Source organism: Thalassophryne amazonica, chromosome 11, assembly GCF_902500255.1.
Source record: "Thalassophryne amazonica chromosome 11, fThaAma1.1, whole genome shotgun sequence".
NCBI classification, from domain to species: domain Eukaryota; kingdom Metazoa; phylum Chordata; class Actinopteri; order Batrachoidiformes; family Batrachoididae; genus Thalassophryne; species Thalassophryne amazonica.
In genome coordinates, this window is record NC_047113.1 from 110,895,838 (window position 1) to 110,921,366 (window position 25,529).

The 25,529-nt window shown below is 41.9% G+C and overlaps 1 protein-coding gene across 1 annotated transcript in view; it reads left to right on the forward strand.

Moving 5' to 3' along the window:
• Nucleotides 1-157: 157 nt before the first annotated feature.
• Nucleotides 158-25,529, forward strand: part of slc7a11 (solute carrier family 7 member 11) — a 130,856-nt gene continuing 105,484 nt past the window's right edge. The window contains exons 1-2 of the mRNA XM_034181019.1: nt 158-516; nt 4,883-5,009. Of these exons, the coding sequence (XP_034036910.1) occupies nt 243-516; nt 4,883-5,009 (401 nt within the window). The 5' untranslated portion in view covers nt 158-242. The remainder of the gene's footprint in view (nt 517-4,882; nt 5,010-25,529) is intronic.

Here is a 25,529-nt window from a genome sequence, read left to right on the forward strand (position 1 = left end):
GACAGAGAGAGAGAGAGAGAGAGAGAAATAAAGAGAGAGACAGAGAGAGAGAGAGAGAGAGAGAGAAATAAAGAGAGAGACAGAGAGACAGAGAGAGAGAGAGAGAGAGAAAGAGTCAGAGAGAGACAGAGAGAGAGAAATAAAGAGAGAGAGCAGTCTGGAGATTTGTGTCTCTGGGATTTTTGTTGTCTCATTTGTATCTTTGGACACTTGGAGTTTGTGTGTTTGTCAGTTCTAAGAAAATGAAAAGTTTTGTCTGCGTTGACAGAGATGAAGAATTCTCAACAAAGGCACAGAAATGGATCCGGAACCGGACTCAGTCGGACTCAAAGCACAGGTCTGACAATAAGGTGGGACTGAAGAAGAAGGTGGGTTTACTGCGAGGGATCTCCATCATTGTTGGGATCATGATCGGAGCCGGAATCTTCATCTCGCCCAAGGGAATCCTGAAGAACTCTGGCAGTGTGGGCATGTCTCTGGTGGTGTGGATTGCCTGTGGGGTCCTGTCACTCTTTGGTAAGTTGGATGACAGGTGTCAAGTTTACCCTGTAAGTCTCAGACTGCAACTAGTTAACTGGCTTTAAATGAAATCCAGAACTGTAACACTGAGTGTCCTCACATGAGCTTCTGCCTTTAAAACTATCAGCAGTCCAGTAATATTAATCATTCTAATCAGCACTTTTATCATGTTCCTGGTCTTCCATGGGGCTCTGTCCCTCAGGATGTTTCAGCTTCATAACACCACTCAGGATTAGTACATCTGTGGTATACAATGAAGTGTTTGCACAGAGAACTCACTTCCCACCAAACTGGATAAACCAGGATCTGTTCCACACGACAAGGCCAGTGTGTCATCTCCTTCCGTTAAACACTGACGGATCCATCAGGCAGTTGTGCAACAACTTAATCCAACATTAATCATCATTGGGGGGGGTTAGTGTTTTCCCGTTGGTTTCAAATGTTAATTTTTGGTCACTGGTTGGACTCTGTTCTGGAAGGATCTAACTCACCAAAAAATGTCACCATTTTTGTGTGATTTCTTTACAGTTTTCTCTCAGTTTCAAATTACGGCACAAATCATGCTAAATAATTTGATTATATCACCCCAAAATACATTCTGTATGCAAAGCAAACACCCAATATATTGCTGAAACTAACGTAATAATTAAGAAAAAACACTCCTTTCAACAACTCAAACTATTTTTTTTTGTTCTTGACTTAAATTGTACATACAATGATTTATCTCATTGCTCAAACATGTTTTATTTGGTTCTTTTGATCCACCATCTGGCTGGTTCTGGTCAGCTAATGTAGGATAGAACTTCAAAGTTCATTTAGTGTTTGTGTTCATCCGCTTCAATTCCTCAGAGTGCCTGATTGACATCACTGCACATCTCCTCATCGGCTCCATGCAAACACACGTCAGAGCAGTTGAGGCCCTGCAACCAGCAGTAACACGATGATGTGCAACTGGTGTTCTTGCACCCATATTTGATGAGTAACTATGGCTGGACCTGGAGGATCCCTTGTTGACGGGGTACGAGCCTGCCCCCCTCTTCCTTCCACCTGTAGGTTGTTGCAGGTGGTAGCTGAGGGTGAGGAATGTTATCCTGACGCCACACCGCGGCCTGGTAATGTGCTCAGGCAATAGCTTCATGTAAGACTCCTCTTGTAAGGTAGATTTAAGCCTTGCAATGGTACAAGATGGTGTGTGTGTTATGACTCCCCCACCACCACCACCACTATCAGGTCAACAGTGACAATTCAGCGGTGACACACTGCCACAGTTTGATCCCCATGAATTCAAAAACATAAAAAAAAAAAAAGCAGCCAGACCAGTTTTTAAAATACTGGACAGCATCGGTGTGTGTGTTTGTGCAGAAATCTCTCAGTCAGATGTAATAATCAGAGCAGCCAGCATTAGCCTTTCTGAAGTCAAACTGTCTGATTTAAGTGCATCTCACAGTCATGAAAAGAGGAACAGGACTCCACTGAAATGCACATGTGCAACAGTTCAGAGCAAGAAGGTAAAAGTTCACTCTGTCCTTCACAGTCTTAATACCAAGGCTACGTCTGTAACAAACACAAATTACTTCACGTGTCTGAGCCTCTGCTAGGATCCTGTTGACGGCTCATTCCTTCAGTGTTAAGACAGAAAACCTCAGATTTAACATCCAAATGCAGCAGTCAGTACATTTCTGATTCTACTTGTAATCAGTGAATAACCATTGGACACTGGTTCACCTGATTCTTGTTTGGCCAGCTGTTCACCACTGTGAGTCTGGTTTGCTTTCTTCTTTTTTTATTTCAATCCCACATCTACTGTTTATACATTTATTTGCTGTAGAATCGTGTTAACTGTATGCACATCTTAATTTTAGTTTTATTTGTTGCTCTGTGTAACACTTGCTTTGATAATGTAAATGTATGTTTCCCATGTCAGTAAAGCTCCATTGAAATGAAGAAAAATGAAATGAGAGAGAGAGAGAGAGAGAGAGAGAGAGAGAGAGAGAGAGAGAGAGAGAGAGAGAGAGAAGGTTCAATGAGGCAAAGAGTGTAAATCAGGAAGTACAGGAGAGTAGTACGAATGAAGTGAGGGCAGCTATGAAGAGGATGAAGAGTGGAAAGGACGTTGGTCCAGGTGACATTCCAGTGGAGGTATGGAAATGTTTAGGACACATGGCAGTGGAGTTTCTAACCAGTTTGTTTAAAAAAATCTTGGAAAGTGAGATGTTGAAACTGAGGAGTGAATATGAAGTGGGCAATATGCAGAGCTGCAGGAACTCCAGAAGCATAAAGCTGTTCAGACACAGCATGAAGTTATGGGAAAGAGTAGTCAAAACTATGCTTAGAAAACAAGTCTGTGAGCAGCAATATGGTTTCAAAAAAGAGCACTACAGATGCAATGTTTGCTCTGACAGTGCTGATGGAGAAGTATAGAGAAGGTCAGAAGGAGTTGTATTGTGTGTTTGTGGATTTAGAGAAAGCTTATGACAGGGTGCCAAGAGAAGCATTGTGGTGTTGTTGGAGGAAGTCTGGAGTCGCAGAGAAGTATGTACAGTTAGTGCAGGACAAGGATAGTGTGACAGCGGTGAGATGTGCAGTATGAATAACAGATGCGTTCAAGGTGGAGGTGGGATTACACCAAGGATCAACTCTGAGTCCTTTCTAGTTCACAATGGTGATGGACAGGTTGACGGACAAGATCAGACAGGAGTCTCCATGGTCTATGATGTTTGCAGATGACATTGTGATCTGTAGTTATCAGGCTGGGTGGACAGAAGCATCTGGACACAAATGGTGGACTCAACAAAGCAGCTCTGGTTTTTAAGAATGAATGAATGTATGGTCCGTTACACAAAAAGGCAGTCCAAAAATAGCAAAGAAATCACATACATCAGGCGATAAGGTGTGGTCAAAAAAACAGGCAGGTGGTCAAAAAACACAACATGGCAAGCAGGACTAGGAAAACACAAGAACAGAGCTGGAAGCAAAGACATAAAGCACAATGATCTGGCAGATAAATAATGCAACCAGTGAAGTTTATATAAACACATCAGTGATGAGCTACAGATTAGAAACAGGTGTGTGGAAAGCTCCAGAATAGGGTGTTGCCCAAACAGTGTGCACCACCCACCACCAAGCACAAAGAGAAGACAGACAAGAGAGATAGGGACAGACAAAGCCTAAGAAGCACAAGCAGGAAATGTCCAGCAAGAGAAATCACACACTGGAAAAAAACAAAACAAAACAATCAATCCTAAGCTAAGCAGAACCAAGCAGAAAAACATGACACAGAAGTTCAGATCATGACATTAGTGAGAGTAGAGAGCAGGTTGATTCTCACCTGGAAAAGTGGAGATATGCTCTGTAGAGCAAGGGAATAAAAGTCAGTAGGAGCAAGAGGGAGAGGGAGCCCAGTGGAATAGTGCAGTTACAAGGTGTAGAAGTGGGGAAAGTAGATGAGTTTAAATACTTGGGGTCAACTGTCCAAATTAATGGAGAGTGTGGTAGAGAGATGAGGAAGAGAGTGCAGGCAGGGAGGAGTGTGTGGAGAAAGGTGGCAGGAGGGATTTGTGACAGAAGGACATCAGCAAGAGTGAAGGGAGAAATCTATGAGACCAGCTATGTTGGACGGCTTAGAGACGGTGGCACTAACAAAAAGACAGGAGGGAGAGCACAACATGTGATTTTGTGTCAGAGTGACGAGAACGGACAGGATTAAGAATGAACATATCAGAGGGACAGCTCAAGTGGGATGGTTTGGAGACAACGTTGGAGAGATGAGATTGAGATGGTTTGGACCTGTGCAGAGGAGGGACCCAGGGTATATAGGGAGAAGGATGCTGAGGATGGAGCCGCCAGGCAGGAGAAGAGGGAGGCCAAACAGGAGGCTTATGGATGTGCTGAGGGACGACATGCAGGTGGTTGGTGAGACAGAGGAAGATACAGAGGACAGGGTGAGATGGAAATGATTGATATGCTGTGGTGCCCCCTAATGGGAACAGCCAAAAGAAGAACAAAACTGCTGCACGTAAGAGCAAGACCTTAAAGCAGCATGACAGAATTTTGCTGACATCAAGTGGCAACATTTCATATTGCAAGCCATCCAATACCCATACACGTCACATTTATGCACACTCTCACCTGCCTTTCCCCGTACAGTGGAGCCAGCGAGTTTTGTGACTCCTTCGCCCAACTTCATCCGACTGTTTATAATAGACATTAGATTAGTGTCTGGTAAATCACTGCTATATACATTATCATTCAATATGTTCAGTATTGCAGACGTCACATTCCATAGTCTGAAAAAGTTCAGAATCAGTGTAAGTGCTTGCCTTGTCTTGGAGCCTCAGCCAACCTCTCGCCCTGGTCCTTGCAGGATCCTTGTGTTATGCTGAGCTTGGGACATGCATTACGAAGTCTGGAGGACATTACACCTATCTACTGGAAGCCTTTGGCCCTAAGATGGCTTTCATGAGACTCTGGGTTGATCTCATTGCCATAAGGTAATGTAGTGTTACATTCTGTCCAGTGTCTACAAATACAATGAGGAAAGTGAGTGCAGATTGATTTTTTTTTCAGATGAATGCAAATACAACACTGGAAAACACATTTTCTGTTGATTTTCTGGTTATTTGACATCTATTTCTAGTGATCGTGATTTGACATACAATGCCCTCCAAAAGTATTGGGCCCCTTGGCCCACACATGTTTTAATTTGTTTATGCCATTTCAAATACAAAAAGTAAATTAGGCTTCTCAATATAAAAATTTCTAAAATGATCTTTCTTTAACTCAGACACAAAGGAAATCTCTACAACCTGAAATACATTCATTAAAAATATAAAAACCAAGATGATTGGTTGCATTAGTAATGGGCTTCTTTGGTAAAATATTCACCAAAACATTAAATCTAGGCTTACACCCCAGATGTACCTTCTGGCAAATTGGAGCAGAACTTTCAGATCTTCTTTTTAAGAAATATAATGAAATGACAAGCACATCCGAGCCTGTATTGGCGTGCAGGATCAAACAGAAAAATAGCACAAAAAATGAAGTGTAGATCCGCACAGCCGGTTAGCTCCCAAACAAGTCTTTAATGAACACAGAGGGTGACATTTCGGACTACCCTCGGTGTTCTTCTTGGTGATATTCACTTCAGTTTTTGTGCTTCTTTTTAAGAAAACCACAATAATCATGAAAAAGTATGTGAAGAACCTGTTGAGGATCAGAGCAATCATACAGTCATACAGTGTGATTACAGCTGAACCTACTTTCAAAGACCAAATAGATCATGCTGCATGTTCACGCCAGTGCATACACCTGACATGCACAAGGTTCTTCCTGGAACCATTTTACCAAACATACGTTCAGAACAGTGAATTTGAAAGGAGTTAGCGCTATTTTCAGTTCACTTTGACAGTCTCATAAAATCAACTGGGAAAAGTGAACTGTTCATTTAAATGTTGTATCACTTGTAGTCATGACCAAGCTTTTCTGATGACTTTTGCTTCACTGAGGAAAGCTGCCCCGACTTTGAAATCTGAAAAACTTCTGGGGTTCACTCAAACTGTTCACAGCAATTTTGATTGACAAGAGTGAGATGAAGAATTTCCATGTTGCAGCCATTCCAGCACCTCCAACATCTCCCATTGTCACTGCGACCACTGTGCCCTTTACCTTCCACATCTTTTCTGGTCCTTCTTTAAGCCCCTGGTACTTCTCCAATGTCTCGTGCTCTTGGTATCACTTGGTATTGCTACATCTACCACAGTGGTCCTTTTCTGCTCCTTGTCAACCACCACTGTGTTGAGAGATGAGATGAGATGAAATAAGAGATGAGATTTATTGTCATTGTCATTACATGAGTGCAACAACAATGAAATTACGATTACACTCCCATTACCTCAGACAAGATACAGCAATTAATCCACAATTATTACTTGTTTACCATAATAATGATCATCAGAATTGAAGACAACACATATACGTTTGTTTATGTGCACTAAACATGAAGCAGTCCGTCATCCGAATTGAGGTAAAGTGGGTGAAGGCCGCAGCAGGCGGGGCCCGCGCCCCCCAGCTTGGGGGATTGAAGGCTGCAGCAGTAAAAACAGTGCTGCCTTTGAGGTGGCAGGGAGGAGAGTCCCAAGCTGTGTTAGGTTGGCTGGCCAAATCCCATTTATCTATCTGGAACTTAAAATCCCAAAGCATATTAGCTGTGCTGTTTTCAGCCTGTGCCAAATATAGATGTTCCAGCACACAATCATATTGACTTGGTCTGGATTTCCCATCACGCACCTTTCCATTATGTGCTGGACTATCTCATGGACATCTTTGCACAACCTACCCCTGGGGTAGTGCATCCAGAAAGTATTCACAGGGCTTCACTTTTTTCCTGTTTTGTTATGTTACAGCCTTATTCCAAAATGGATGAAATTCATTTTTTCCCTCAAAATCATCTGTAAATGTAAGAACTTGTCATTTTATTGATTTGAATACATTTAGCACTAATTACTGGAACACAAAATTGGTTTGGTAAGCTCATTGACCCTTGACCTCCTTACACAGGTGAATCCCATCATGTGAAAGGGTATTTAAGGTGGCCATTTGCAAATGTTTCTCCTCTTTGCATTTCTTATAATGAGTGGCAACATGGGAGCTTCTAAACAACTCTCAAATGACCTGAAAACAAAGACAGTTCAGCATCATGGTTTAGGGGAAGGATACAAAAAGCTATCTCAGAGATTTCAGCTGTCAGTTTCCACTGTGAGGAACATAGTGAGGAAATGGAAGACCACAGGCACAGTACTAGTTAAGGCCCGAAGTGGCAGGCCAAGAAAAAAATTCAGATAAGCTGAAGCGAAGGATGGTGAGAACAGTCATAGTCAACCCACAGACCTGCTCCAAAGACCTACAAAATTATCTTGCTGCAGATAGTGTCTCTTTGCATCGTTCAACTATACAGCGCACTTTGCACAAAGAGATGCTGGATGATACTGTAATGCAGAGGAAGCCTTTCTGTGTACACGCCACAAACAGAGTCACTTGAGGTCTGCTAAAGCACATTTGGACAAGCCAGCTTCATTTTGGAATACGGTGCTGTGGACTGATGAAACTAAAATTGAGTTATTTGGACATAACAAGGGGCTGTATGCATGGCTGAAAAAGAACACAGCATTCCAAGAAAAACACTTGCTACCTACAGTAAAATTTGGAGGTGGTTCCATCATGCTGTGGGGCTGTGTGGCCAGTGCAGGTACTGGGAATCTTGTTAAAGTTGAGGGTCACATGGATTCCAGTCAATATCAGCAGATTCTTGAGAACAATGTTCATGAATCAGTGACAAAGTTGAAGTTCCGGGGCTGGATCTTTCAACAAGACAATGACCCTAAACACTGCTTAAAATCTAATACGGCATTCATTCAGAGGAACAAGTACAACATTCCGGAATGGTCGTCTCAGTCCCCAGACCTGAATATTATTGAAAATCTGTGGTGTGATTTTAAGTGGGCTGACCATGCTTGTAAACCAATAAACCTGAGATGTTTTGTAAAGAAGAACTGTCCAAAATATCTTCAACCAGCATCCAGACTCTCATTGGAAGCTATCGGAAGCGTTTAGAGGCTGTTATTTATGCAAAAAGAGGATCTACTAAATATTGATGTATTTTTTTCTGTTGGGGTGCCCAAATGTATGCACCTGCCTAATTTTGTTCAAAGAATTATTGCACACTTTCTATAAATCCTTTAAACTTCATCTCACTTCTCAAATATCACTGTGTTTGTCTGCTATATGATATATTTAACTGAAATTGCTGATCCAAACAACCAATGATTTATAAAGGAAAATCATGGAAATCATCAGAGTGCCCAAACTTTTACATACAACTGTAAAACCCTATAGATCATCAAAAAGTGCCACATTAAATAACACATCAGCCAGGGAATGACAATTTACCCAGACTGACTTCAAATATGAAGTCAGTCTGGGTAAATTGTAAATTAAGTACTTTTTTTTTGGGGGGGGGGGGGGGGGGTCTTGTTGCATTTTGGAAATGAGGAAATGTCACTGTTCTGAAAACAGTTCATGTATTCAGAGTGGGTGTGCCAGCTAGTGTTCAAGAGAAGAAACTTCAGTCACTGACCCAACAACAAGTGTACCAAAACATGAAATCTATGTTTGTATCTTAGATGTACCTTCTGGCAAATTGTCGCTCTAGTTTTAAGATCCACACAATAAATGTTCTCAAAATTACATTATATCTGTTTTTGTTTTTTTTTTTTTGTTGTTGTGTCATTATTTATTTATTTTCTCTATTCAACTTTGATAAGGGACCCATTCAGAACACTTGCATTATAATTTTTACATTTAAGTTTATATTGCGATATATACTGTTACTGTGAAGGGATTCAATTTATACCGTGATATGAATTTTAGGTCATATCGCCTACCCCTAATTCGGTGTGATTGCATAATGTTCACGTCTAGGGCACATAATGATTGCGTGTCACAAGTTTCTTTGCACACCCCGAACAGGATGCATGGGGGGGGGGGGGGTATCCTGGCTCACCAGGGACACAGTCAGGATATGTTGTGTCAGACTGCTCTGGATGGTGGTGGGTTGTCATTTTGGATGCCAGTTTGAATGCCATTCGAGGAAGCAGTCACACAGCAGTATGACCACTGTATGAATATTCCCCAATTCAAATGCAGCACAACAGTAGTAGGCCTGTTCTCTACATTCATGCTGGCTGTGCCAATTTGGCGTATTTTCCAAAGTGCCACACGATTTGCACAAATATTGTTCGAATGCCAATTCATCTGGCAGCATCTACTTGTCCTTCTGGATGTTAAAGTCTCACAAGACCTTAGCCCTGTCGTTCTCAACCACCTTTGGTGGTCTCTCCCATTGGGACCTGGGGACTTCTCATCAGTATGTGGCACAGCTGTTCCTGTACAAGATTCCTGACACTTGGGTGTGCCTCTCAGTGTACGCTGTCCCATCGTGCATCTTGCATGCTGCTACTATGTGCTGGACGGTCTCCGGCACATATTTGCACAGTCTGCAATTTGGGTTCTGTCGGCTGTGATAGACTCTTGCCTCTATGGATCTGGTGTTTAGGGCTTGTCCTTGTGCTTCCATGATCAGAGCCTCTGTGCTGTCCCTTAAGAGTGGCCTTTTCTAGCCACTGGTAGAACTTCTTGAGTGGTTGAACTTCTGTTCATCCGCTTCCTTTATCTGTTGAAGGTACATCCCATGGAGGTGTTTGGTCTTCCATGATTTCTCCTTCTCCTGTTCCTTATCCAGCCAAGTCTTACGTTTATTTTGTGCTCCCGTCACGAAATGAGTCAAATTATTGTGACAGTTTTTTTTACTCACTATGACTAACCGGAATCCTTCCCCCAACCCTAACCATAACCCCCCCCCCCCCCCCCCCCCCCCCCACTTCACTTTTAATTTTGTGCAGCCTTCACAGAATGTACTAGAATGAAGTCGTGCTGCCATGACGAAAATGTGGTGCTTTTGTGACAATATCACAAACCAATAGATTCATGTATATTTTGTGCTGCTGAATCACGATTTGCCGTGAGACTGGGTTGTCCTTATCACCATCTGTCTTCAGCTGTCTGGGGCTTTATTGTAGCAGCTGATCTCAGGGGTCCATCTTTCTCACTGAGGCATTGAGTCATATGGATTCCTGTAGTCAACCCAGGCTGTGCTCAGGTTGGTCTACCTGGTCTTCGAGTCCTGGTGTACTGTTCAGTCACCTAGTAGCAGGTGCTTTGACCCCCTGGTATTCTTTCCAATGCCCTTCTGAGCTGTACTCATGTGTTGACTCATGTGCCTACTCAACTTGGCTGCTATAATGACAAGATAGAGCTTTTTAGGGCTTTTTAAAACAAACCCTTGGACTCCTATTTTTCTTGTCATGTTTCCAACAAAGAAAGAAAGTCATGGGTTCGATTCCCAACTGTGGCCTTTCTGTTTGGAGTTTGCGTGTTCTCCCCGTGTTTGCGTTGGTGCTCCAGCTTTCAAAGTCAGCTTTATTGTCAATTCTTCGCATGTACCAGACATACAAAGCAATTGAAATTACATTTCCCACCATCCCACAGTGAAATGTTCCTAACAGTTAGGTAAGACAGACATAACTAGCATTCAAGTAAACAATAAATAAGAGGTGATGAAGACACAAAATGAAGACACAAAAACATTTTTTTTTTTTTTGCAATGAAGAACTAAAAGCACACTGTTCACTGTGATAAGTGGGAGGGAAAATTAAAATGGTGCAGAGACAATCAAGGCAAATAGTGACAGCTGAGGTATTTCTGTTTGACCTAAGTGTGAAGTGGCATACTAGTGCAGGTACAGTCAGTACTTCCTCCCACATCCAAAGGCACGCGGGTTAGGTGGACTGGATTCTTTAATAAATTGTCCGTAAGTGTGTGTGCGAGTGTGAATGTGTTTGTTTGCCTGTTTGTGGCCCTGCGACAGACTGGCGTCCTATCCAGAGTGTACTACGCCTCACGTCCTATGACTGCTGGGACAGGCTCCAGCCCTGCGCGACTCTTAATTGGAGCAAGCGGATGTGAGGATGGTTTCTTCATTTGCATGTGTTTTCCCAAGTTGTGATGAGGTCTCTCAGCCACCGTACATTGTGGCTATTTGTTAAACATTTCTAAGTCAGTCTTATTCAAATTCACTGCCATAAGCAATAATACGTCAATGTGAGGTTCCTACTGTTGATTTTGATACATTTTTGAAAAATTGCCAAGGCCAAAAAACAGTGTTAACCACTGTGCCCCCATTGCGCCACTTCAGTTGTAAATCTGAGAGGGTGCCCACTGTGCCAAACTGTGGCATCAGCTAAAGGAAAACAAGTAACAGTGGCTTTTTAGGCCACCGGGACCCAACTCTTGGCAACAAGGCTTTGTAAGTAATTTGGTTCGGCCTGTCAGTCTCTCTGTTATGGTTATTTTGCATGTTAAATGACACAAACATGGCCTATAACTCACTGACTGACTCTGTGTGCTGTTATGTGAAGATAGTCATGAGGACAACAAGAGACACTGATACTCCTCCTCCTCATACCACCAACCATCCTGATTCTTTGTATGTTGAAAAACATCACTTTAGTCTACCTCAGTTTGCTGCTTCATGTGATGAAGTGGGCAATTGTGAAACTGAAGTACTTACACATGGTTCCAGTACATACGTGACAGAACTCTTCAGAACTCTGCAGTGGCCTGAAAATAAGACAGTTGGGAGTTTTTTTTTGCCTGCTTTTATGATCTTTGAGTAGACTTTTGCATGGCATACACTGCAATGGAAGGTGGCAGTAGAGGAGAGGAGTGTGTGTTACAGGTACAGCTGTGCTCAAAACTTTACACACCCTGTGGCAGAATTTTAGATTGTTTTGGCAATTTTTCTGAGAATATGAATGGTAACAGAAAAACTTTTTTCAGTCATGGTTAATAGTTGTGTGAAGCCATTTATTGTCAAACAACTTTGTTTCCTCTTTTTAAATCATAATGACAACACAAACAACCCAAATGTCCCTGATCAAAAGTTTACATACCCCTCTTCTTCATACCGTGTGTTGTCCCCTTTAAAATCAATGACAGCTTGGAGTCTTTGTGGTAGTTGTGGTCGAGGCTCTCTGATGGTGAAGCTGCCACTGAATATGAATATTAATTGGTTAAAACTCGCAAATACACCATCAATGTACAAGTCTCCCAAATTGTGAAGCCCCTTGCTGTTTAGTCTTAAATACTGTGGGTCTATTTTTGCTGGGATAAATAAGTGGTTATTGCAAATGGGAGAAGCTAAGGGGAGAGTGGGTCACTCACATAGAGGAGGAGATCATTTGCATATAGTGACACTTGATGTTTAATGCCAAATGTTTCAATCCCTGTTTAATGCCAAATGTTTCAATCCCTGTTTAATGCCAAATGTTTCAATCCCCCCGAAAAACAACAACAACAAAAAAACAACAACAAAAAAATATATATACCTCAGTTTGCTGCTTCATGTGATAAAGTAGGCAATTATGAAACAGGCGGCGGCGCGACTCCAGTTGCAGCAGCCTTCACCCACTTTGCCTCAATTCGGATGATGGACTGCTTTAAGTGTAGTGCACATAAACAATGTCAAATGTATATGTGTTGTCTTTAATTCTGATGTGTGCCATTATTACAGTAAACAAGTGGTAATTGTGGACTAATTGCTGTATCTTGTCTGAGGTAATTGGAGTGTAAACGTAATTGTCCTTTTTTGGGATCAATAAAGTTGTCTGAAGTCTGAAGTCTGAAGACTTATCCACTTGACCACCACACTACTGTCTACTCTCTCACTGAGCAGCCCAGTGGAACAGCAGTTAACACTCTTTGCTCACAGTAAGAAGGTTTGTGGTTCGGTTCCACCCACGGCCAGTTTCTTTCTGTGTGGTTTTACATATTGTCCCTGTTTCTGTGTGGGTTTAGAGGTTTCTGTCAGAGAATGGTGTCAGTGACTTTGGACATTTTAAAGATTTTTTTGGTATTTATCCACCTGAAATGTTTTCAGGGTACGTTACCATTCTTAAGGCATTACGGACGTGGCGAGCATGTGGAAAACGTTCCGCTTGTGTTGACTGACATGACATGTTTAGCCGCATGTTCTCCTTGAATTGCTGGCTGTCTGAGTGGTGTCCAAAAAATGAGGTGGGCTTCATAGATAATTGGCAAAGCTTCTGGGGAAAACCTGGTCTTGTTAGGAGAGACGGCATCCATCCCACTTTGAATGGAGCAGCTCTCATCTCTAGAAATCTGGCCAATTTTATTAAACCCTCCAAACTGTGACTATCCAGGGTTGGGACCAGGAAGCAGAGTTGTAGTCTTACACACCTCTCTGCAGCTTCTCTCCCCCTGCCATCCCCTCATTACCCCATCCCCCGTAGAGACGGTGCCTGCTCCCAGACTACCAAAACCAGTAATATCTATTAAGCATAAAAATTCAAAAAGAAAAAAATATAGCACCTTCAACTGCACCACAGGCTAAAACAATTAAATGTGGTCTATTAAACATTAAGTCTCTCTCTTCTAAGTCCCTGTTAGTAAATGATATAATAATTGATCAACAGATTGATTTATTCTGCCTTACAGAAACCTGGTTACAGCAGGATGATCATGTTAGTTTAAATGAGTCAACACCCCCGAGTCACACTAACTGTCAGAATGCTCGTAGCATGGGCCGAGGGGGAGGATTAGCAGCAGTCTTCCATTCCAGCTTATTAATTAATCAAAAACCCAGACAGAGCTTTAATTCATTTGAAAGCTTGACTCTTAGTCTTGTCCATCCAAATTGGAAGTCCCAAAAAACAGTTTTATTATTATCTATCATCCACCTGGTCGTTACTGTGAGTTTCTCTGTGATTTTTCAGACCATTTGTCTGACTTAGTGCTTAGCTCAGATAAGATAATTATAGTGGGTGATTTTAACATCCACATAGATGCTGAGAATGACAGCCTCAACACTGCATTTAATCTATCATTAGATTCAGTTGGCTTCGCTCAAAATGTAAATGAGCCCACTCATGACTTTAACCGCACTTTAGATCTTGTTCTGACATATGGCATAGAAATTGAAGACTTAACAGTATTCCCTGAAAACCCCCTGTTGTCTGATCATTTCTTAATAACATTTACATTTACTTTAATGGACTACCCAGCAGTGGGGAATAAGTTTCATTACAGTAGAAGTCTTTCTGAAAGCGCTGTAGCTAGGTTTAAGGATATGATTCCTTCTTTGTTATGTTCTTCAATGCCATATACCAACACAGTGCAGAGTAGCTACCTAAACTCTGTGAGTGAGATAGATTATCTCGTCAATAGCTTTACATCCTCATTGAGCACAACTTTGGATGCTGTAGCTCCTCTGAAAAAGAGAAAATCAGAAATGCTTGACTCTGTGGTATAACCCACAAACTCGCAGCTTAAAGCAGATAACCCGTAAGCTGGAGAGGAAATGGCTCTATAAAAAAGCCCTCCATAAAGCTAGGACATCTTACTATTCATCACTAATTGAAGAAAATAAGAACAACCCCAGGTTTCTTTTCAGCACTGTAAAGTGGAGGCCGGCCATAAACCTCGAAGCTTATTTACTTCATTCTGAAACAGCTGTCCACCTCAAGACATGATTATGGGAAGTTTGGGATCCTTCTCTCAAGATATTGCACACATGTAACCAGAATAAGTGCCGTCAACTGCAAGATTCAGGTGGGGCTGAATACAGGAATCAAGGATGGGTCATGGTAAGATGAATCCATATTTGGAAACGTTCAACAATACAAAGGTGATTGTCCCTGGTTATAGTCCGTATAAAAAAACACATTTTATTCACTTTGAAACCCAACGGTAAAAATCTAACGCATGTCAGGGTCAATCAGGATGTATGAGCACACTGCAAGTTCAGAAACAACATATTAATTTCAAGTCTCCTATGTGAATAATGGATTTGATGACAAAGAGATTTTCCATCCAGGCAGAGAGTACTGCAGGTCTTATTTGAGTCTTTGAGGAAGCAATGGAATTTAACCACATTCCATGATGGTGTGTAGAGTACAGGGGCATGAGCCCACAAGCCTCTGAGTGCAGGTTCAGTCCTTCCATGTGGCCACTGGGATCCATTCACACTGGGCTGTCTATTGAGTTCCTGTCAGCTTTGACAGATGGAATAATACAAGAGACAGACCAAGAGCAACAGGTTATCATGCAGTGGGATTAACAGTGAGATCTGTTCCAGGTTAATAGGCAAAGCAAATTAAATGGGCATACACAAAGGATACTCTGATCCTTTCATCAGTTACCAAGGGATGAGAGAGAACAAGCCGAGGAAGCACCGATTCAGTCAACACAGGGTCATCATAAAAATTCCTCTTCATAATTTTAGCATCAAATCAGGTATCAGACAGAATAATAGGAGTTCCTTTTTAACCAGGACATCAGGTCAATAGATCTGGGTTCTGAGAACAGGCAAGGTTCACCATAGAATCAACCGCTGCTAGGGGGTTCAGTGACATAACAAGAAATGACCTGGTGTCAACCAAGTGATGGAGAGTCCCTTTAGCGCTGCATGCAGGGTTGAGAGATTATGCCAGGAGACATGTGTGTCAGGAGACAGGTGTGCTAGGAGACAGATGTGTCATGTGACAGGTGTTTCTGGAGACAGGCGTGCTAGGAGACAGGTGTGTCAGGAGACAGGTGTGTCTGGAGACAGGTGTGCCAGGAGACAGGTGTGTCAGGTGACAAATGTGTCTGGAGACAGGTGTGCCAGGAGACAGGTGTGTGAGGAGACAGGTGTGTCAGGAGACAGGTGTGCGAGGAGACAGGTGTGCAAGGAAACAGGTGTGTCAGGAGACAGGTGTGTCAGGAGACAGGTGTGTCAAGAGACAGGTGTGAAATAGTGCTGAGATGCACATGAGGTTGTTTTAAATCTTTGAGATTGTTGCTTATATATACTCTTGTAGGTACGGGATGACCCATTTCCAAAGAATGGGATAGTTTGGTCCAGGAGGGCTAGTCTAGAGGCTGTAGTAGCAGCAAGAGCAGAAGGAATGTCAGGGGTTGCTATACGAGGGCTGTCAATAAAGTATAGGTCCTTTTTATTTTTTTCAAAAACTATATGGATTTCATTCATATGTTTTTACATCAGACATGCTTGAACCCTCGTGCGCATGCGTGAGTTTTTCCACGCCTGTCGGTGACATCATTCGCCTGTGAGCACTCCTTGTGGGAGGAGTCGTCCAGCCCCTCGTCGGAATTCCTTTGTCTGAGAAGTTGCTGAGAGACTGGCGCTTTGTTTGATCAAAATTTTTTTAAACCTTTGCGACACATCGAAGTGGACACGGTTCGAAAAATTAAGCTGGTTTTCGGTGAAAATTTTAACGGCCGATGAGAGATTTTGAGGTGATACTGTCGCTTTAAGGACTTCCCACGGAACGATACGTCGTGCAGCGCTCCCAGGCGCTGTCGTCAGCCTGTTTCAAGCTGAAAACTTCCACATTTCAGGCTCTATTGATCCAGGACGTCGTGAGAGAACAGAGAAGTTTCAGAAGAAGTCGGTTTCAGCATTTTATCTGGATATTCCGGGCTTCATAGATAGTTGGCAAAGCTTCTGGGGAAAACCTGGTCTTGTTAGGAGAGACGGCATCCATCCCACTTTGGATGGAGCAGCTCTCATTTCTAGAAATCTGGCCAATTTTCTTAAATCCTCCAAACCGTGACTATCCAGGGTTGGGATCAGGAAGCAGAGTTGTAGTCTTACACACCTCTCTGCAGCTTCTCTCCCCCTGCCATCCCCTCATTACCCCATCCCTGTAGAGACGGTGCCTGCTCCCAGACCACCAATAACCAGCAAAAATCTATTTAAGCATAAAAATTCAAAAAGAAAAAATAATATAGCACCTTCAACTGCACCACAGACTAAAACAGTTAAATGTGGTCTATTAAACATTAGGTCTCTCTCTTCTAAGTCCCTGTTAGTAAATGATATAATAATTGATCAACATATTGATTTATTCTGCCTTACAGAAACCTGGTTACAGCAGGATGAATATGTTAGTTTAAATGAGTCAACACCCCCGAGTCACACTAACTGCCAGAATGCTCTTAGCACGGGCCGAGGCGGAGGATTAGCAGCAATCTTCCATTCCAGCTTATTAATTAATCAAAAACCCAGACAGAGCTTTAATTCATTTGAAAGCTTGACTCTTAGTCTTGTCCATCCAAATTGGAAGTCCCAAAAACCAGTTTTATTTGTTATTATCTATCGTCCACCTGGTCGTTACTGTGAGTTTCTCTGTGAATTTTCAGACCTTTTGTCTGACTTAGTGCTTAGCTCAGATAAGATAATTATACTGGGCGATTTTAACATCCACACAGATGCTGAGAATGACAGCCTCAACACTGCATTTAATCTATTATTAGACTCAATTGGCTTTGCTCAAAATGTAAATGAGTCCACCCACCACTTTAATCAATCAATCAATCAATCAATTTTTTTATATTGCGCCAAATCACAACAAACAGTTGCCCCAAGGCGCTTTATATTGTAAGGTAAGGCCATACAATAATTATGTAAAACCCCAACGGTCAAAACGACCCCCTGTGAGCAAGCACTTGGCTACAGTGGGAAGGAAAAACTCCCTTTTAACAGGAAGAAACCTCCAGCAGAACCAGGCTCAGGGAGTGGCAGTCTTCTGCTGGGAACTGGTTGGGGCTGAGGGAGAGAACCAGGAAAAAGACATGCTGTGGAGGGGAGCAAAGATCGATCACTAATGATTAAATGCAGAGTGGTGCATACAGAGCAAAAAGAGAAAGAAACAATGCATCATGGGAACCCCCCAGCAGTCTACGTCTATAGCAGCATAACTAAGGGATGGTTCAGGGTCACCTGATCCAGCCCTAACTATAAGCTTTAGATCTTGTTCTGAGTTATGGTATGGAAATTGAAGACTTAACAGTATTCCCTGAAAACTCCCTTCTGTCTGATCATTTCTTAATAACATTTACATTTACTCTGATGGACTACCCAGCAGTGGGGAATAAGTTTCATTACACTAGAAGAAATCGCTGTAACTAGGTTTAAGGATATGATTCCTTCTTTATGTTCTCTAATGCCATATACCAACACAGTGCAGAGTAGCTACCTAAACTAGAGTATCTCGTCAGTAGTTTTACATCCTCATTGAGCACAACTTTGGATGCTGTAGCTCCTCTGAAAAAGAGAGCTTTAAATCAGAAGTGCCTGACTCCATGGTATAACTCACAAACTCGCAGCTTAAAGCAGATAACCCGTAAGTTGGAGAGGAAATGGCGTCTCACTAATTTAGAAGATCTTCACTTAGCCTGGAAAAAGAGTCTGTTGCTCTATAAAAAAGCCCTCCGTAAAGCTAGGACATCTTACTACTCATCACTAAATGAAGAAAATAATAACAACCCCAGGTTTCTTTTCAGCACTGTAGCCAGGCTGACAAAGAGTCAGAGCTCTATTGAGCCGAGTATTCCTTTAACTTTAACTAGTAATGACTTCATGACTTTCTTTGCTAATAAAAGTTTAACTATTAGAGTAAAAATTACTCATAACCATCCCAAAGACATATCGTTATCTTTGGCTGCTTTCAGTGATGCCGGTATTTGGTTAGACTCTTTCTCTCCGATTGTTCTGTCTGAGTTATTTTCATTAGTTACTTCCTCCAAACCATCAACATGTCTATTAGACCCCATTCCTACCAGGCTGCTCAAGGAAGCCCTACCATTATTTAATGCTTCGATCTTAAATATGATCAATCTATCTTTATTAGTTGGCTATGTACCACAGGCTTTTACGGTGGCAGTAATTAAACCATTACTTAAAAAGCCATCACTTGACCCAGCTATCTTAGCTAATTATAGGCCAATCTCCAACCTTCCTTTTCTCTCAAAAAGTCTTGAAAGGGTAGTTGTAAAACAGCTAACTGATCATCTGCAGAGGAATGGTCTATTTGAAGAGTTTCAGTCAGGTTTTAAAATTCATCATATTACAGAAACAGCATTAGTGAAGGTTACAAATGATCTTCTTATGGCCTCAGACAGTGGACTCATCTCTGTGCTTGTTCTGTTAGACCTCAGTGCTGCTTTTGATACTGTTGACCATAAAATTTTATTACAGAGATTAGAGCATGCCATAGGTATTAAAGGCACTGCGCTGCGGTGGTTTGAATCATATTTATCTAATAGATTACAATTTGTTCATGTAAATGGGGAATCTTCTTCACAGACTAAGGTTAATTATGGAGTTTCACAAGGTTCTGTGCTAGGACCAATTTTATTCACTTTATACATCTTCCATTAGGTAGTATTATTAGACAGCATTGCTTAAATTTTCATTGTTACACAGATGATACTCAGCTTTATCTATCCATGAAGCCAGAGGACACACACCAATTAGCTAAACTGCAGGATTGTCTTACAGACATAAAGACATGGATGACCTCTAATTTCCTGCTTTTAAACTCAGATAAAACTGAAGTTATTGTACTTGACCCCACAAATCTTAGAAACATGGTGTCTAACCAGATCCTTACTCTGGATGGCATTACCCTGACCTCTAGTAATACTGTGAGAAATCTGGAGTCATTTTTGATCAGGATATGTCATTCAATGCGCATATTAAACAAATATGTAGGACTGCTTTTTTGCATTTACGCAATATCTCTAAAATTAGAAAGGTCTTGTCTCAGAGTGATGCTGAAAAACTAATTCATGCATTTATTTCCTCTAGGCTGGACTATTGTAATTCATTATTATCAGGTTGTCCTAAAATTTCCCTGAAAAGCCTTCAGTTAATTCAAAATGCTGCAGCTAGAGTACTAACGGGGACTAGAAGGAGAGAGCATATCTCACCCATATTGGCCTCTCTTCATTGGCTTCCTGTTAATTCTAGAATAGAATTTAAAATTATTCTTCTTACTTATAAGGTTTTGAATAATCAGGTCCCTTCTTATCTTAGGGACCTTGTAGTACCATATCACCTCAATAGAGCGCTTCGCTCTCAGACTGCAGGCTTACTTGTAGTTCCTAGGGTTTGTAAGAGTAGAATGGGAGGCAGAGCCTTCAGCTTTCAGGCTCCTCTCCTGTGGAACCAGCTCCCAATTCAGATCAGGGAGACAGACACCCTCTCTACTTTTAAAATTAGGCTTAAAACTTTCCTTTTTGCTAAAGCTTATAGTTAGGGCTGGATCAGGTGACCCTGAACCATCCCTTAGTTATGCTGCTATAGACTTAGACTGCTGGGGGGTTCCCATGATGCACTGAGTGTTTCTTTCTCTTTTTGCTTTGTATGCACCACTCTGCATTTAATCATTAGTGATCGATCTCTGCTCCCCTCCACAGCATGTCTTTTTCCTGGTTCTCTCCCTCAGCCCCAACCAGCCCAGCAGAAGACTGCCCCTCCCTGAGCCTGGTTCTGCTGGAGGTTTCTTCCTGTTAAAAGGGAGTTTTTCCTTCCCACTGTCGCCAAGTGCTTGCTCACAGGGGGTCGTTTTGACCGTTGGGGTTTTTAGGTAATTATTGTATGGCCTTGCCTTACAATATAAAGCGCCTTGGGGCAACTGTTTGTTGTGATTTGGCGCTATATAAATAAAATTGATTGATTGATTGATTGATATTCCCCTGTTAAAGGAGATTTTTTTAATGAAAGATGTGCGGACGGGTCCGCGCGTCGGGACGCAGCTGGCGCGGTGTGGCGGCACAGGAAAAACACCTCCGTGTTGATAACATTTGTAAAATCCAGGCGCTTTTGATGGCTTTCAGTGGAGTGAGTATATGAGAAATTGTTTAACAGCTGGACATGTTCCAACTTGTCCTTAAGGCTTCCAACGGAGGTGTTTTTCCTGTGGCGGAGCGTCGCGGTGGCTGCGAGCCAACGCTGCAATCCGCCCGCACGTCTTTCATTAAAAAAAATCTCCTTTAACAGTGGAATATCTGGATAAAATGCTGAAACCGACTTCTTCTGAAACTTCTCTGTTCTCTCACGACATCCTGGATCAATAGAGCCTGAAATGTGGAGGTTTTCAGCTTGAAACAGGCTGACGACGGTGCCTGAGAGCGCTGCACGACGTCTCGCTCCGTCGGAAGTCCTTAAAGTGACAGTATCACCTCAAAATCTCTCATCAGCCGTTAAAATTTTCACCGAAAACCAGCTTAATTTTTCGAACCGTGTCCACTTCGATGTGTCTCACAGGTTTAGAAAAAATTTTGATCAAACAAAGCGCCAGTCTCTCAGCAACTTCTCAGACAAAGGAATTCCGACGAGGGGCTGGACGACTCCTCCCACAAGGAGTGCTCACAGGCGAATGATGTCACCGACAGGCGTGGAAAAACTCACGCATGCGCACGAGGGTTCAAGCATGTCTGACGTAAAAACATATGAATGAAATCCATATAGTTTTTGAAAAAGTAAAAAGGACCTATACTTTATTGACAGCCCTCGTATATGTAAACCTGACAGAAGTCGCAATGAAACTGAAATCCGATGAGCAGAAAATATGGACTGAGACATTAGCGGCAGGCATGAGTAGAAATAGTTGAGCAACAGTTCACATGGCCTGAGGTATAAATTGAAATTAGATAAACTTTTCTTCTTTAGCACTGGAAGATAAGACATGACAATGTGTTCAATTCTAAGGCTCACAAAATCCAAAGAAATGTAGCAGAAACACTGTATAGAGCTGATTGAGGATGATGTGGAGCTCGACTGTAGACTCTGACAAGATGTTCGCTAATAAGTCTGTATTGTTAAGAGTCTAACATTGAACAAAAAATGAGCAAAATTAATAAAGAGCCACTGAAGGTTGAGATAAAGAAAAATCACTTGAGTGATTTGGTTGAATATTTTAAACATCCCTTCAGATATGTTCCACGCACAAATGTGTTGCAAGAAGATAAAAAATAAAAAACACTTTGTGACTGTTGGGCTGATTGAAGATTGTGGTTAAAAACACTGATATTGACAGCAACTATGTCATCATCATAATCAATATCATCATCATAAAGGTCAAAGGAAGCCAGAAAGAAGGAACGATAAAACAGGTCAATTGGGAGGAAGGCCAAGTGAAGAACAAAAAGGGAATACCAACAGAAAGCACACAAGACTGCACTTCCTGAGGACAGAAAAACATGAAACGATGTTTGGGAAAACAAAGGATTGTAAAACAGGAAAACTGATCAAATTTAGACTCATGTTTCCCATGTACCTTCTGGTAAATTGCATGTGAAATTTCACGTTCTTTTGAAGTAAATCCTTCTCTATTTCACTTCATCATGAAGCTGTATACGAGGTCTGTTAGAAAAGTATCGGACCTTTTTTGTTGGGAAAGTGTAATGACACGGACCCACAACAGGGGGCATAAATGAACGGACAATGGAATGAGCCAAAAGATAACAACTTTACTGTTGTGAATGTGCACAATGAAATACAGACAATTACAGAATTTGAAATCAGTCAATGTATAAAGGTGACGTGTGGGCAGGCTCGAGGATACAAGATGTCTGTCCAGAGAAACGCCGGGTCCCACACGATTTCCACTGCCAACGGGTCTGAAGTACACTGGAGCCGCCAAGTCCTGAGTCCCCAGGTGGCCACCGTCTCCAGCTGTCAGACCTGGTACTGCTGGCAAGAAGCAGAAACAGTTAGGCGTGGGTGTGTGCACACCCAGTAACACAGTCAGCAAACATCCTCTCCTGTCAGTAGGTGGGAAACACAACTCCACCTCCTGATCACAATTATATGCAGTGTCTGTGTGAGTTACTTATCCGGTGAGGAGCGAAATTCGTCGTCTCCTCCACAGTTCCACCGACTCAGCCTCCAGCTGCGGATAAACCCTACGTACGCCTGTAAACGATCTCAAGAGTAACACGTATACGTTGTAATACTGACTTACGGCTGAGAGTTTACCTAGTAGGTAGAACGATTTCTCGGCAGGGAGTGGAGTTGCTGCCCTGCTTTTATTGTGGATGGTGATGGGTGACAGCTGGTGATGAGGTGGTGATGATTGATTGCTGTCACTCCCGGCTGCTCCTGCGAGGTGGCTGCGCCCTCTCGTGCCTGAAGCCCACACTTCAGGCAGGGCACCCTCTGGTGGTGGGCCAAGCAGTACCTCCTCTTCAGCGGCCACACACATTTTTTATTTTTTTGCAAAAACCTGATTTTCATTTTCAAGGAAAATGCGGAACGACTGGAGCAGTGCCGCATCAAATTTAGCCAGAAACTGCGCGACATATTGCAGTTCTCAGTTTTCTTGTTCCAGCAGTATCAAATATTCATGTTTCCTATCTACAACCCATGTGGAATTTCGCAACCTAAACTACTTTCAGACATCTTATATATGCTACTCTGGAACCACCCCTAAATCCAAACAGTCCAACTGTGAACCCCACAGAGGTCTTTAGTCTGGGTCTCATTAACATAAGATAACTATCCTCAAAATCATTGTTGATTAATGATCGAATTATGGATCATCACTTAGATATGATTGGATTATGTGAAACCTGGCTGAAACCTACAGCTGCCCTCACCTTAAATGAGGCCTGCCCACCGGCTTACACATTTAGTCACATCCCTCATAATGCGAAGCAAGGTGGGGGTGTTGCTCTTATTTATAAATATAGGTTTAGCTTATTAGCTGTTGGGGGTCACAAATGTAACTCGTTTGAACATCTGATTCTTTGCTCTGCCACGATGCTACGTATTGCCAAGGACAGAAGAATAAAATCAGCCATATCATTTTGTCACTGTATATAGGCCCCCTGGCCCTACTCTGAATTCTTAGACAAATTTGGTGCGTTCATTTCTAACTCATCAACTGTTTCAGATGGTATTGCTGTCATAAATATTGATGTCATGCCTCTTGCATCAGTGGTCTCTGATCACTCACTTATTAGGTTTACAGTTTCCCTGGCGTGTTTAGTGGAAACAACCTTATTTATCATTGTGGCGATGGATCAACTCCTCAACTATGACTGAACTTGAAACTAGACTGCCTGATATCTCAACTTCACATTTGGAAAATGCCCAATCAGTAGACAGTCTTGTGAATAGTAAAAACTACCCTCGACATGATTGTGCCACCTTTATTAAAACCATGACCCTCAAAACACAGTCACCTTGGTTCAATGATTACTTGCGTGACATCAAGCATAAGGCTACATGTCTAGAACGCAAATGGCGTAGTTCAAAATTAGAAGCATTCCACCTTACGTGGCATGATGATATCTTAGACTATAAGCATGCACTACTGGCTACAAAGCGGACCTATTACTCTGATCTGATCAACAAAAACAAGCATAACTCAAAGTTCTTGTTTGACACGGTGGCAACACTTATTCATGGACAACCACCTGTAAGAAAATAGAAGACATTAGGTTAAACATATGTCAGCATGCCTTAACCCAGCCACTACTCTCTGCTATTGAGGTGGGCGCCATTACTGAGGTACAGTGGTGGGCACAGTTCCGCTAATCCGCTAATTATCAAAGATAATGTTTTCATTATCAGATTAGCTTTTCAGATAACTTTGAAAACCATCATCGGACCAATTATCTTCCGATACGTTTTGGTCCGATAATTTTTAGACCGCTAACATAATTTTGCAGACATGGTAAACAAAGCTTAACAGTTACAAACATTTATTAAGTCTAAAATCAGTTGAATACTTACCTGTTAAAGGTTTTGTAGTAGATGCGCAGTTCTATTCTCTGCAAGCAGAGGAGAGCTGGTTGCAGAAGAAACCACTCTATCCTCTGCAGGCAAAGGAGAACTGGTCACAGAAAAGAAAAAAAAAAACTCATTTCTTTTGACCCCATACTGATATGATTCATCCTGAGGCATACCGTATGGTTAGAATTTTAACCAAACTAATTTTGGACAAGTTATTTAAATGAACGTCACATCTGAAGTTTTATAAAGTGAAATTATCAGATATATGTTTTAGTTTTAAAGTAATGCACTAATTTTGAAGGTTTTAGTGTGGACATGCTGTGCCTAAGTGCATTATGGGTACCCTCAGTACATTCACGACAGAAGAAATGCATTTGAGATGCTCTGATCAGGCTCCACACGGACAACAGCATTAAACTCTTTGTATATTGAGCCTAAAACTCTTGTGAATATATTATCTGGGTTTATAGACATTATTGTGTTTGTACACATCTTAGCGTAGCAGACACGGATTATCTGGAATTTTGTTTTGGCAATTTTTCACATTCTCTAATGCCATCTACTGGCCAGTAGTGTCCATGGCAGTATGATCGTCTGGATGCCAGAAGATGGAAGTGTTGTATTTATTTTGACACCAGTTATATCAGACGGTTATTTAATTACAACCTGACATTTTTTTTTTTTTTGCAAATGTACGGAGCCCACCTGGGGACATGGTGGTTCATTTTTTTGGCCCAGATTATTGCGTTCCCTCGCAATACTTTTGCGTTCCCTCGCATTATTATTGTGT